At 38.6% G+C, this 16,162-nt stretch overlaps 1 protein-coding gene across 2 annotated transcripts in view; it reads left to right on the top strand.

The window, feature by feature from the left end:
- Positions 1-16,162, top strand: part of LOC105277616 — a 33,415-nt gene that overhangs the window by 3,326 nt on the left and 13,927 nt on the right. The window contains exon 1 of one of the 2 annotated variants that reach the window (XM_011336090.3): positions 12,557-15,795. The exons of the other annotated variant lie outside the window; for it this stretch is intronic. Within the exon in view, the coding sequence (XP_011334392.2) occupies positions 15,702-15,795 (94 nt within the window). The 5' untranslated portion in view covers positions 12,557-15,701. Of the gene's footprint in view, positions 1-12,556; positions 15,796-16,162 lie in introns of those variants that run through there. 2 annotated transcript variants of the gene reach the window in all.

Raw genomic sequence — 16,162 nt, 5'->3', positions numbered from 1 at the left:
AAGTTGCTTCACGCAGTGGTAGGATTAATTATTAACGCTGGTCTGCAAAGACGTTGAGTAACGAAGGAAAGATCATGTCTTGGTGTATTGACGAAAGTCGTTCGTGACGTAATGTGATGGCGAGCTATGCGCGCGTATCAAGAACACGTATCAAAATTATCTTGGACGTGTTGATAATATTATATTATATTTAATATTTTGAGTTCGCGCAGATACATTGTGTGCACATACATGTACGTAAGATTAGAATATGCTGGCTTCATCTAGTCAGCACTTCATATTAAAACATGTTTGAGCTTTAAAAAATTATCTGCGCTTTACACGCTAGCATATTTTTTCAGCATAAAATATTGCTAATTTACGAGATTTAGTACGTCATTTTCTTGTTATTTTCTAAACAAAAATTATCTGCATGGAATACTGTAAGTACTACAGAGCCGATTTTTATTAAAATTTTAAACAATAAAAAATAATTCTTCCTTGCAAGAGAATTTGAGGCGTCCGTATGACAAGGCATAAGCTTATTGTTAGATACGAGAGTTTCCAGTAGCAGTCTTTGCGTATGCAAAGAAACAAATTTTTAACCAACGTAAAAGAGATAGGATGGAGCAATCGGCCTCCAATGTCGCGATAAATTCAAAGCGACATGAATATTTGCGAAGAGATAAAGTAACTACCGAAGTAATGAAACCTAATGAAGTTACTTGACACGAATATTCATCGAACAATCATAAAAAACCGCGTTGCAAAACTAGTATTCAGACGTAAACGCGCGCTGTCCGTGTATTCTATTTTTGCAGTAAATTACATAATGCTGACATAATATTGTGACGAGAAATGAACGCTCCGTTATATGTACACATTGCATTCGATGGTAGCGGATGACCCCATCGGGTACGCCTTCTATACCCAACCCGGGTGACTCGAGAGTTTGCGACGCGCCGAGCTTCGTAAACTGGCTTGCGTTATCTCGCATTTTCGCGATAATATTGTGAAATATTTTGCATCTGCACAATTTTCTTTCTTGTAATTATTATTTGCATTTATTAAATCGGCGAAAAACGATGAAGTGATAAAACAATGCTTAATATGATTGTAATCAATTTAATAAATAATATATATTTCTATTTTTTTATATTAGATATAACAAATTTAATTGAAACTTTTTATCGTTATCAATTGTTACGTAGAAAATTTATTTGAGATATACATTAAAATCTTAAATGCCTTGGCAAGTACTTCAGTTATTTTTGTGTGTAGTTTAAATTGAAGAATTGATCGGTTCTTTAATTCTTCTTTCTTCTTCGGGCCATTGCTGCGAGGATATCATTCATTATTACTTCGCGTCATTCATTATTGCTAGTATCATTCGCGTCAGAGGTAAAGCACCTGTTCAATTACTTGTATTATTGTTCTAATCAGTCCGAGTTACATAACTATCAAGCGCAGATGTGTGAAGTATACGAAATACATTGTACAAACAATTATATACTATTATATTTGTATGGATAAAAATTACTGTTTACATTGCAATTTATTACCTCGCGTAACTACAGATATCGAAAGTCGTTAATTATGCTATTATATTTGTGTACCATTGCACATCTGTTTCATTTTTACTTATTCTATCGGTAATGATTTACATTTTAATATGCCATTAATGCATAATCGTTTCTGAAAGAGATTACAACGAATAAAATAATAATAAGAAGGAAAATTATCAGAGAGACATTTTAGGTAAAATGAGCCTGAAATATTAAGCATTATTTTCACGATTAGTCGTTTTCAATGCAATGGCGTTATAATAGAAAGGAGGGCTTTCCATATTGCAATTCATGGTCAATGGTGACAGATGCAAACACATTCGAGCACACTAGGTCAGAGCAGTAATGAGTGTGTTGCACATCTCGATGTGGAGGCAATTGCCAAATGTAATAGTGCCGCGTTTCATCATGCCTGTGTAGGGGGAGATAACTATGTATATATATATATATATACATATGTACACGCGTTATGGAGTAATTATAGTGAATTGTCGAAAGCAGTGATGTACAAGACGCGGGCGCGCTGTCGATCGCTTTAATCTTCTGCGGTTTTACGGTAAACCTCCAAGTTACCGTAAGGGAAATTAAACATAAATTTTACATTGACATTTACAGTTGCGTTTAAAGATAGTACACTCAGTATGACCACAATTCCACAAAAGGCCGAAGCGTAAAATTTAATTATTACCGTTATGCGATGTTTTATTGTGTTGCACAACTTGCTTGCATATTTTAGTCATGTATATCTGCTCAACAAGACACGCAATTCTGAATAAAGAAACGTTTTATACAACACACTTATTTATGTATTGCACTCGATACAGTTATTTCGCTGAATTAGTTAACTGCAAAAAAACGTGTAATTTGAAAAACAGGATAAAAAATATCAATACCAGTTACGGATTCGTATGTTTAATTATTTAAAGAAACAAAATATAGATCAAATATTCTTTTGAAGTAACTAGCTCTTCAATTTTTGGTTTCTTGGCCACGTTGGTGGTTCTTGGAATGTGTGCTTTATCAGTGCAGTAATCCTGTATGATTAGATTAAAATATTTTGATATCGAAATTAAATCATCAAGCAGAGTTAATCTAGGCGATGTTACAAATATATCTCGCCGTATGTAATTTTATGTTACGTATATTGTTGGATTCGAGATAAGGATAAAGTTATTGTATTATACCGCATATTTGATTGTAGGGTAGCCTGTTACGCGTTAATTTATTAATAAAGCACATTATAATGCACGTTTGTTTCGCGTGCTCATCCTGTCGCGGACAAAGATCAAAGAACCATTGTGACTTATAGAGAGGGTGGCTTCCAAGAATTTCCAAGAAGTTAAATGAAAACCTGACAGAGTTAAAGATACGCTACTACTAGACAGACTTGCCGGAGATCTGGAGGATTGCCAATTTATATGAAAATTTAAATCGGACCCGATTAGTCCGGGTTTAATGAACAGTATACTTCGAACTTGCATAATCGGACACTATAGTTCCCGACAAAATTATTTTGTTACGTACAATTGTCATTCAAGCTGAGCTCTCTCTCTCTCTTTCTCTCTCGCATTGTTTCTCAATTTTATATTCGCTTTGAGTTTATTCCGTGCAAGTTACGGAAAATCTTTCACTTGTAAAGTGTTATTGGAATATTTATTTTCTACTTTAAAACTGACATAATCTGTTCAAGAAATTAAACGGTACGAGACTTAATAACGTCGTTATACAATCATTACACGCGCGCACGACGATGGAGACGGTTAGCCTGATCTCGATGATCTTGGATCGTGTGTAATAATGTTTAACGAGCGTCCTCAATGCATTTCCGCGGTCATGTCTCCAGAACGGAATGAATGAAACGCAACGAGCGAAAAGTAACATACAGTTATAATTTATCATTCACTTTCGCAATTTATCGCTTCCCAAATAGACAGATTTTTTTGTCAATTTTCTCTCTTTTTTCTTTCTTCTTTTTGACGTTAGAAATATGATGTCAAGTATTTTTTAACTGTGGAGCCGAGATGTCAAATGTTCGAAGAATTCGAAGCGTCCGATTACGAGCGCGTACATAATATACACGTGATACAAAACTTCTATAATATGCATATGTGTTATTTAATAATTTTTTCATTCTGTTCTCTATGTAATCTAGAAGTTTTATAATATAATTATTCTCTATTTCCCTTTGTGACAACAAGAAATACTTACCATACATTTATTAAAAAGGTGAGAGCAGCGATATAATATGTGTTATATCAAGACATAATATCCAAACGTTTATATCTTCGTAGAGAAGTTTTCGGAACTATTGTTCACGTAGCTGGAATTTCGCGTGTTATTTTTGTCTATTCCCTTTAAGCATGCAACCTTTCAGTGCCCAGCAAAATCTAAATTTGTCATGTCAGCGTAATCGCTCGTAGTTAAAAACAATAACAGCTGAAAATAGAAACGGCGCCTCGTAAAAGTTCGCATTATAAAGATGAGATAAATGGGTCTTCGCGCGCGAGTCGCGTTGCGAGGCTCTACGGTCGAGAGAGGGAAACTCCCGTTCGACTCGATACCAGAGCGAATCAATAGTTAGGCGTCGCGTTTCTCGATCGTCGTCGCCGTGTCGCGAATAGGAAATGAAGCGCCGGACTAATGCCCCTTGGATGAAATACAAGACAAATCTCAGCCAGCGATCGGTCACGCTGGTCCCCTATGGAAAATTCCCATGACATCGGGGCTGGGCAGTTGTCACCCCCGCCACCCTCGGACGGTATTCTTAGTTTCAAATTATTGATGACGTTGCTTCTGCTTCCAACAAAGAACGACGATATTTTTGTTATATCGTTCAATCATATTTAGTTTAATACAAAAGAATTTTACGTTTTACAAGATTAGAAGAAATTATATTACAAGAATTTTTGTTACATTGTATAAAATGTTTTTAGAAGATTGTATCTAGCTGGTGTAGGAATGCACGAAAAATAATCACAAGACTCGAGGTATGTTGGGATGCCACCGGATCTGCGTGAGCGTTTTCACTCTCAGCTGGTTGGCGGAAATATCGATTTTTCGAAGGCGGGACGGGAATTGTTCGGCCGAAATTCCCGTGCGTGAGCATAATATTAATATTATAAATCTTAAGGCTCTCTTTCTCTTCCTTTGCCGGGAATCGATTGTGCACCGCATCTTGAATTTCTTATGCACCGGTAAACGTTGTGGCAGCGCAGACTGCTCTATAGTACCATAAGTGATCGACTCTTACTACTGCGAATGGTCGCGTTTTTCCGCGTCCGCTACTTCTCACAGTTTATCGAGAAAGAAGGGATTATTTATTATCCGTCCGTATGCAAAGCCTTTTTTCTCGCGCGCGAATAATTTGCTCGTCAATCGGGGATTCATCGCAGACTGTTTGCTGAACTCTCAGAATTGAACCGATGAACTTTTCAAATTTAGTTAGTCACGTTTGGAAGTCAATCGCTTCGATCTAACAGGAGCGTATGTGTATTTATGTACAGTACGATTCAAAGCTTTGATAGAAAGGATTAAAGGTGGATCATTCACGGTGAATTAAAATTGTTAAAGTGGCATGAGGAGAGATTTTATTTAATTGCAGAGTTTATTGGTAAAATGATATTATTCTCTTGCACCCTACACGCGATTTGTGTGAAGTGTAGTGGTGTTGCAACAAATGATGAAAATCAGTTGCATCTGTTAAAGACAGGAAGATTTAATTCTTTTTGCATCTAGTTTGGCTGCTATATATTCTGCAAATGTAATATTTTTAATACAAAAATGCATAATATTTTTTTATATGAAATTATAATTTTGTGAATTCAATAATAATTAACTATCTCTTTTGGCATTATTATATAATGAATTGTTTAATCTATTGTCTTCCACCAAAATTATGCAAATCCTTTTATTAGTTGTTACTACCCTAATTTTTATTAAATTGGGATTCTATTGGGTTGGCCAAAAAGTAATTGCGTTTTTTTTATATAAATAAAAGGCGAATTTTTCATGGGAAACAAAAACTTTATTAAACAATATATTGTCCATTTTGTTTGATTATCTTTTGCCATTTTTCAGGCAACTTCATGATTCCGCGCTCAAAAAAGTTCTTATCTTTTTCAGCAAAAAACAATTCCAACAACGATTTGATATCCTCATCAGCAGTAAAGGTTTTACCATTCAAGGCGTTTTGCAAAGAACGAAACAAATGGTAATCTGATGGTGCCAGGTCTGGCGAATATGGTGGATGTGGTAACATTATGGTAACACATCCCATCCAAGCTGCAACAATTTTTCACGAGTGACCAAACTTGTACGTGGTCTAGCGTTATCATGGTGAAACACAACACCTTTGCGATTCACCAATTCTCGACGTTTCTGTTTGATGGAATCATTTAATTTGTCCAGTTGACGACAGTATACGTCTGAATTAATGGTTTGATTCCTTGCAAGCAGCTCAAAATACACAATACCTTTAAAGTCCCACCAGACTGACAGCATAATCTTTCTTTGGTGAATATCTGCTTTTCAAGTGCTTTCAGCAGGTTCATCACGCTTGCTCCACGATCTTTTTCGTTTGACGTTGTTGTAGACGATCCATTTTTCGTCGCCTGTTATCATACGTTTCAAAAATGGGTCATTTTCCTCACGTTTCAAAAGAGAATCGCAGATGTCAATACGCTTAGTGAGATGAATTTCTTTGAGCTCATGTGCTACCCAAATATCGAGCTTACTAATGTATCCAAGTCGTTTTAAATGGTTTTCAACACTCGATTTCGATATGTTAAGATTCTCAGCAACCTCTCGTGTCGTTAAACGCCGATTGGAATCGATCAGTGCCTTTATTTTGTCATCATCAATTTCGATTGGCCTTCCTGAGCGTGGTGCATCTTTCACATTAAAATCTCCAGATCGAAATTTAGTAAACCAATTTTGACACTGCCGCAGCTTTAAAGCATCTTCGCCATATACATGACATAACTTTTTATGAGCTTGCACAGCGTTTTTCCCTTTTCGGAAGTAATAAAACAAAATATGACGAAAATGTTCTTTTTGATTTTCCATTTTGAAATCAACGGCAAACAAACAATTGTTAACGAAATCGTGTACTTTCTTTTTCTAAAACAAGCTTGAACTGTGAGTTGTTAACCTACATAATGAATTTGTGGTTTAGAATGAAGTTAGTTACATTTCAAGATATGTATGTCCATCTACTGGAAAAAAACGCAATTACTTTTTGGCCAACCCAATATATACAAAAGTGATGAAACAATCTGTTTTCTTCTTTTATTAATGTAAAAATAAAATCAGTTAACAGATTGTACATTGTGGAAATTTATTGTAATAGCTGCAATTATGCCGCGTCTTTTTCGCGAGTTACCGAGTAAAATTGCAGCGTTAACTGTATAGCTTCGTGCTTAAGTAATTAAAGTACCGGCGTTTAAACGAAATTACCCATCAAGACCGACAGTAACCCCCGCTGTAAGGCGTGAACTTTCGAGACGGCCCGTTCGATGCACAGGCGAAGAGTGAAAAGCTAAGTATAACATTGACAAAACAGACGAAACAAAGTAGAATATCGCATGCACACGCACACGCAAACACACGCGCATAAGTACGCACGTACGTGTGTTTGTGAACAGACAGAGGCTGCGTCGCGCGGGCGGTTACATAAGCTCTTACAGCACATTTTCCACCGAACGTCGAACCTAATTATGACTGATCTATTTTAGCGGCGAATTATGAAACACAATGATTCTGAACGAGAGGCGCTGGGAAAATATTAATACATCTACTTTAATGAATATTACCTTCTTTTTTATCAATTACGGCAGACTGGAACGTGCGATCGATGCAAAACTCCATCAACGAAGACAGTTGAAGAGAGAGAAGAAAAAGTTCATACATATTATATTTTTATATTATTATAATATAATTTATTTTTATAATATATATTATAGCTTATATATATTATATATATTATATTTAAATTTTATATATATTACACAAAAATATACAGTTTTGCCAAGATAAAGACGACAATAGCGTCGAAGATGTCGTTACGTAAGGTTTCCTACTTTTCGCTCACGTAGCGTGACATTTCGCGAGCGCACGGAATCGGCATGCGGATCAACAGTAATAATAAGCACCAGCACGTAGAGAGGAAAGAGAAAAAAAGCATCTCCCTTTCTTTCCCTCTGTTATTTTAATTCCGCTTCCTCTCTTTCTCTCTCTCTTTTCCCCCCCGTCTTCTCTCATGCCGGACGCGGGCAAAGTTTCCACACGTTGCACGTGCTGAAGATCGTAGACCTTCCTGACGTTCATACGAATTACGCAACAACCTCGCCGCGGGCACCGGTGATAAAATGCAGCTTTACGTGCAGGTATCAAGCGGGCGCGCGCGCGCGCGCCCGCACCGCGAGTGTGTGCGTGTATGTACGCATATATTACACACACACGCGTGCATATACATGCGTGCATGTGCTCCGAGTACCTAACCGAGAGAAGTGCGTGGAGGAGAGCTGCTGGTTCGGGTTATGAATAGCACGTGAGCGACCACGAGGTTCTTGTCACATGCTCTCACGAGCGGACGGGCTTTCCGAGGTATTCGGGCGGGTGTCACGAGCAACGATGACGGCGGCGGCTCTCGGGCGCATGATTTCGAGTCGCCGGCGGCGTTTTCGGATCGATCTTGCGCAATCCGGTTACGAGTCTTCCGCGTTCAGATCCGGAGGAGGCTAGACGTGGCCTAGCTGGGGGACGCCAATCTGCCGCAGGTTGGTCTGTCGTCTGCAGACGACTCCTCGGCTTCCGCCCTCTTCGTCGATTTCCTTCTTCGTCTCGAAATGCGTTTCCTTTTGGCGACGCGAGTTATATCTCCCTGCGTCAAAATATAATGGATCGTATTTATGTTATTTTTCGTTTAGGTTTATATATTTGTCCATTTTTAATGATAAAGAAGAGACGTTCAAAATATTTTTCGACCTTAACTGGCCATTAAGCCATTATGGCTTAATGGCCAGTTAAGGTCGAAAAATATTTTGAACGTCTCTTCTTTATCCTTACAATCATCACTGGCGAAGATAAGAACCTGACATCTTCTTTTCATTCCATTTTTAATGTTGAACTCGGAGCATCTCTGTGAGAATAATTATTAATTCAAGATCGACCGAGATAGTGTGTCAAACTTGATAATTCTTGATGATTCGACAGTTTAATCGTTTCATTGCGGCGGATGTCGATTGTGACGAGATAAGAATCATCCTTCCTCCATCTGAATAATTAATTCCATTTGTTTGATGTCTCTTCCGCGAAAAAGTAGACTCCGCGCGACTTTTACAACGCTCGAGGAGTCGTTAGATCAAGCAGAAAACTAGCCGCTTCGAAGAAGAGGCGAAACTTTACGACTCTTGAAATGCGTCTCGATGCACGCAACGCGACCGCAAATAGAAGCATGACCGTACAGAGCGTATGCAAATCTTGTCAACGTTTGTCCACATATAATTCAAATTAAATTAATCAGGAAGTTCGTGTTGCGTAACTTTTACTCGAGGAAAGATTCGTTCCGAATTAACGTTAAAGAGCCGGCCGTAAAATTAACGGCGGGCCATTCTGCGTCATCGCGCGTTGACATCCGAGTTGACGCCCAAGTGCATTCATTGCCGAACTCGTTAAACGCCGCGGTGGTAGGAAGGTGTCTCGTGGTGTCTAGAAATTTTAATAATAGACTTGCACCACCCCAAGGGAATCGCGTTCGCGCGCGGAACGCATTTGGACCTTACGCGCTATTTTTACCTGTCGGTACCGTCGACCACGGTCTTTTACGGTCTCCGCTCGTTACGTCGTCGTCTCGCTCCAGAATAGCGATTTTACGGTCCTCTAAGCGTCAAACACGCGCCGATAACAGTGATTTCATTCGCCCGCTGCGCCGGCGAGCATTGTTCTAGTTGACTTGCTTCCTCGGCGACCTCCGCCGATGCGCCTTGAAAGGTGAAGGAACTCTTCTTCGGACCATTTGCCAATTCTAATACTGCTAATACAACGGCTCTATCGGCGACGCGCTTAGCGTTCCTGAAGTCGCAGGGAAGAAACTGAGAGACGTTTCCGGTAATGCGAAAGCAATTGCCCTTTCGTGTAAGAAGACCGTCTTATTTATCAGATTACTGTATTTTATGTGTATTATCTCTTTATCTATGTTATGTATTTATGTATCTTTGTGTATTCTATCTCTTTCTATTTTATTTCTTACTGATTACATTAGCAATTATGTAATTAGGACGCACAAATGCAATTAGGATTCCTCTCAGAGGCATTTCTTAACGATTTTTATTCAAATCTTTGTTGCACCGCCTTACAGGCGGTATTCATAGTCCATTCTCATAACGAGATAATCTTGAGCTATCGAAACGTCGCCTGCTACGCGACCGAATCTGTCTGCGACGCAAAAAAATATTGCGATGAATGCGTTTCACGCAATTGCGAAAGGACGGGTTATCTCACGCAGTTCATTAAAGGCGCGTACTTGACACAGTGCCTTTGGATATTATCTTCTATTATACAGTAGAACCTCGATAACTCGAAAATCTCGTTAGAGATTTAGTCTGTTCTCTTCCGTTGCTACAAACTGATTGGAACATGAAGGCTACATAGATATAGAATCCTACTAAACCCACGTTCTGACGCTAGATGGCTTATACTGGAAGTATTCTCTCGTAAGTAAAGTATTGGGTCATTAAGTATGAAACTTTACAAACGTAAAAGCGCCATCTTTAACATTTGTTATCTCAAATTTGGCGCCAGACGTCAGTATCAGGTTAGGTTAGTGTGATAGATGTATGTTCGCTCTTCAAATGTCAAATGTTCGCTCTCGAAAAGTGGATACTCTACGACAATCGTAAACGCTCACATCAGTGGTTGAACGCTGATGAACCACCGAGACATCACGCGAAACCCAACATTACACAGAAGAAGCTTATGGTGACTGTTTGGTGGTCCAGGTCAGGTGTTATCTACTACAACTTTATGAAACCTGGTACATCGATAACGGCTGAAGTATATTGCAAGCAACTGGACGAAATGATGCAACAACTTGCTATTAAACAACCGAAATTGGTCAATCGGTCAATGCCAATGCTGTTGCATGATAATGCTCGACCGCACACTGCACGACTGACCGTGGCAAAGCTACGGGAGTTGGAATTGGAAACTCTCCGTCATCCACCATATTCACCAGATCTATCACCTACCGACTATCACTTCTTCCGGAATTTGGACAACTTGTTGGTGGGAAAATTGTTCAATTCTCAACAGGCAGTCGAAACAGCCTTCCGCGACTTCATCGATTCCCGTACTCCTGGCTTCTATAGTAGAGGCATAGACCAACTACCACTAAAATGGCAGAAGTGCGTAGATAACATGGGCGCATACTTCGATTGAAAATAAATCATGTCCATGTGCCAAAAAATGCAAAAGTTTATGTTCTATTTGTAAAGTTTCATACTTAATGACCCAATAGTATGTTCTTGCTATTTCTTCGGTGATAATTCTTAATCTTTTACCGTTATTTATTATTATTTATTATAGCTTTAGTTTATTATAGTTTTAGTTAGTGTTGGTATTTATTATGTAGGTTATTAGCATTTTTGAACATCATGAAACTGATATAATTTTTGGAGCGTTTTAAAACGCGGGACCCCGGGAGGGAGGGGTAATAACAAAAAATATAAATTCTGTTATAATATAGGTTCAATCAGAGATGCCAGATTCTGTGCACGGGGTAGGCGGTAGCATATGAAGGGAATGGTCTTGTGACAAGCTACGTATCATATCAGTGTGTGTTGCGAGGCAAAAACTTACATAATTCGAAAAAAAAAAAAAACAAAAAACGGAACTTAACTCGAAGTTTTCGCAAGGATTTAGTCGCCTCATTTGACTTCTATAACTCGAATTTTAAGAAACCCTCTACAAGTCGAAGGTTGCCTCTGTAATTCGAAATTGTAGTACGTTAATCTCTGTAACTCGAAGCGATACATGAATATCGATCTCGCCTTCCCCTCGCACTATTGTTTTGTTTGTTAGTCGATTACATGGTCCGCGCCACTTGTATACAGGGTGTCCCAGAATTGTGTATGAAGCGCTCGTGAGCGGGTAGAACGCATCGAACTGAGAAGAAAAGTCCTTTACCGTTTTGAAATTTTCGCAATAGTTAACGAGTTATTAATTATTAAAAATCGCTATATTAGTCCGGCCTGCCGCCGAATGCAAGCGCGCGGTGAGATGCGACCGCCTAGAGATCGAGGTTGCTAGGCGCGCGAGGAATTGTTTATTACAAGTGGCAATGGCTAGGCAAGAGCGACTTGTAATAAACAATTCCCCGCGCGCCTAGCAACCTCGATCTCTAGGCGGTCGCATCTCACCGCGCGCTTGCATTCGGCGGCAGGCCGGACTAATATAGCGATTTTTAATAATTAATAACTCGTTAACTATTGCGAAAATTTCAAAACGGTAAAGGACTTTTCTTCTCAGTTCGATGCGTTCTACCCGCTCACGAGCGCTTCATACACAATTCTGGGACACCCTGTATATCGCTAACGTTTCGAACATAATCGTTAAGGATACGATAACGTGTTCCAAACAAAAGCTGAAATCTCTCAGTGTCGGTGAAAAGCTGAAAGTTATTGAAGCAGTAAAGTCAGTCAAAATGGTGATAACGTAGAGGAAGACGAGAATGACGAAAATGAGGAGTCTTCTGTAGCAGAATCGTCAACTAAGCAGGCCAAAATCTCAAGAAAAGACTGCATGCTTTTTTAGAAGTCAAATTTTTATTTTTTGAGCCTCTACAAGTTGAATAACCTTAATTAATTTACTCATTTTGCACAAAGCTTCTAAAATTCAAAATTTTCATTTTATTTAATCTCTTTAATTAAAAAATTTCAGTAAGTTGAAAGCCTCCATAACTCGAAGAATTTTCCTTTTCCCTCGAGATTCGAGTTAGCGAGGTTCTACTGTATTATAATATAATCGCAGATCCGTTCGACTCTCGACTGTATATCTCGACATCGTCTAAACTGTTTTCAGGTACATACGTTGACTTGAAGTATAATCGAGTCTGATAAGGTGTTTGCGATGGGTTACATAACACTTTCATTGTCTCGTTGTACTGTCGAGCAGGCACAGTTAACGTTGCTGGTCAAATAGCGTACCGCGCAATACCGACTTCTGAACTTGACACTTCATCTGATGCGCATTTATCAAAGATACATGTATTTATGCGCTGCATTATGTATCGGAATGTACACCGCCCGATCGAAAGAAAGTGATCTTGAATCTTGGATCTAACAATAAGATCTTTGATAAATTTCCGGGCGCAAGAAGTCATATAGCAGCGCATCAGCTTAAATTACTTTGAAAATGTATTTCTTGTGACTGGGAGATTTGTATGTCAAGAAGAGAATAATCGTTATTTCTCATTCCTGATAATTCGAGCACATATTTATTCATCTTTTTATGTAATTATGTGCTTGTAAACGCAAACTGTACGATTTTCGATATTTGTTGTATCGACATTACATATTTCTATTGTTAATACGACATGCAAGTTATTTATGCAATATATGTTTACGTAACTAAGTTTGTTAAAGATAAGGACACATACCTCGGAACTGATCATGCACGCACGTACACATGTACATACGTATACTTTTTCAGCGCGTTAACATTTCTGTCAAACACAGACAGTTCAAGGAAGTCACATTGCGATTACTTATAGCTTCATAACAATCAGCGAGAATCATACTCGTCAAGCAACTTCTCGCAAGCTCGATTTTCGTCCGTTACTTTTCGAAACTGTATCGGAAGTTATTCCGAAAAGCGAACAAGTGCGAAAATATATCACATTGTTTGGTATTCCTGTTTCATTTCGTCTTATCGATCTTAATGTCTTATTTACGAAAACACAACAGTTTGGAGAATCAAATTTTATTGCTTTCTTATTTGAGGTATATCTTAGATTTTGATTCCCTTGTAAAGAAATATCTCTTTTTTTAACGGTTTCCAGAAGATATAGAATTTCTCTAAGCAGCTACTTTTAAATGCTTTTAAGAAAACATCCATGAATCTTCAAAACGCGTAACAAGAATTTTAAGCTTCCATGTGTCTAGTGGATTTTACCAAAGGTTGTCAAAACAGAGTTTTTGTGGTCACCTTACCACATGTGTAAGATTAAAGATCAGGTTACAAGACGGTTACAAAAAACACTCCAAGTCAACGCCGTATCTTCGGATTTCTGAAAACTGTGCAACGGTCAATGTTAACTTTTGATATGCCGTTTTAAAATTACGCTAGTTTCTTAGTAACTACATATAATATTAAATTTCTTTTACACACATTCAGAATATAAGTCGCATTTGGTGAATTTTTTAAATATCATTATCTTTATTACAATAAAATATAGCGACTGCATCTTCAAAAAATTCATTCTTTTTCTTAAGAAATATATAAGTCTATATAATAGTAAGTATAATAAGTAACCAGACTATAGTAACAAGTTAATAAAAACGTAAATTAAAGATGAACACATTACTAACGGTATTCAAATCGGCACTCGAACAGCAATCAGTAATGATACCTAATCAACCCTTATCTTAGTAATATTTTTTATTTTGTTTTATTTTATTTTATCATTTTATTTTATTATTCGTTTTATTTAATAGTACGAAATTTGTAACGAATGCTTGTATTTATCTTGGTTAAGCGCTTTAGAGGACTTGTCCCAGGGCGCAAATAAATCTATCTATCAATCTACAACTGTTGCAGGAGAGAAGTAAGCAAATATTGCCGATATAACTTTCGCTCCCATACACCTTTCTGATAAGTCTACAAGCCTGCCGAGATAGCGCATACTGCAAAGTCCAAAACGAAATGTTCCGGTTCGGGGAACTTTGCTCGCATGGCGACTACCTCGAGAGTATGATAACTGTTTAAGTCATCAGGTCGTACATACATACAATAATGTTATTGCGTTCAAAGACGCAATGTACCTCTTTGCGCAGCGCAAGGCGAGTCGTAAATTACGCTCGTAGAGATCGTAGCTCACGCGGAGGGGGAGGATCGGTCCTATATTTTTGACAACGTGCCTAGACCGTTCTATAACAGTCCGATGTTCCAAATCATTATGGTTCGACTATTCGTGAGGCGTCGTCTACCGTCAACCTGCCACCGGGGAGACGACGAGCAACGTGCGTTCCTCGTTTCATCATCCATGAAGCCCCCGACCGTTCCGTTTTCGACTGTCGTCGGTCGAAACGACATACGCCCGGCTGCTCAAATCGCGCGTCAAGATTAAATATTTCGCGTCAAATTCTTGTCCTGCCCTGAATTATTCTTTCTGAAATAATTTTATTTAGATCACGTGTTCCAATATTATATTCAAAACTATTGTTTGTTATACTAATCTCTTTGCAAGTTTCTTTATCTCGCAAATCGATATTAATTGCTAGATAATAATCATTGTTAGTTAACATTACATTGCATACTCTACATTGTTATTTAATTTTTTTATAATTATATGATTGGAATAACATGTCTTTGAGGGGAACATTTATTTCATATTTTACTTGTCATTACACGAGCTTTATCATTTTTGCATTGCAATGAAAGTACAATATAATACCCGAAGAACAAATAAGAGAAATTAAGGGCTTAGATCTAGAAATGCTCAAGAAAGGAAGAACCTCGCTTCCTCGCGAGTGATGTTTCGTGGGTGGCGCAAAATCGTTCGCGCTGCACAGACGCAGACGCTCGCGAAAAATCGAAGCGTCGCGCACCGCGGCGCAGCGGACACTGCACGACGTGCAGTGCGAGCGAGGCGACCCTGGAGAGAATCCGCGGTTCCTCATCCTGATGGAAGTAGTGCGCGACTCGTATGCATTATTCGTGACCCTGCGGCGAGGAACTTAGATCGTTTCCCACCGACAACATGGCGAACAACACCGCCACGGCATACCGACGCGAGACTACCATATCAGGGTCCGCGAGAGCACCGTTTCCGGTTCTGACCAAGTTCCGCATCAATCAAAAAGACGCGAAACACGTTCCCAACCGGAGACTAAGTGACGACTAAGTCCCACCCCTATCGATCCCGATATGAATCTCTGATAGATGGAACATTTGCGGAAAGTCTCGAAAGACTTCTCGTGGGAAATCGATCTTGTTACTAAGCTTAAGATTTCTCGAGGAAATATTGGGTCATTAAGTATGAAACTTTACAAATGTAAAAGCGCCATCTTTAAAATGTTAAAATGTCAAATGTGTTATCTCAAATTTGGCGCCAGACGTCAGTATCGGGTTAGGTTAGCGTGATAGATGTATGTTCGCTCTTAAAATGTCATATTTGTTTGTTCAAATATCTTCATTAGTTTTGTTGGTGGATTCTTTTTTATAGAACTATGGAAAAGTCCAAAATTCGTGTGATTTATGAATATGAGTTCCGCCGTGGAACCACAGTGTCGGAGACAGCTCGTAATATCAACGCTGTATTTGGTGAAGGTTCAACTACTAAAGCAACGGTGAGCAATTGGTTCAAAAACTTCAGAGATGGAGATTTCAGCCTCGCTAATGAG

This window comes from Ooceraea biroi, chromosome 7 (genome assembly GCF_003672135.1).
Source record: "Ooceraea biroi isolate clonal line C1 chromosome 7, Obir_v5.4, whole genome shotgun sequence".
NCBI lineage: Eukaryota > Metazoa > Arthropoda > Insecta > Hymenoptera > Formicidae > Ooceraea > Ooceraea biroi.
Note: the sequence above shows the minus strand (reverse complement) of the source record. Positions and strands in the feature narration are given on the sequence as shown.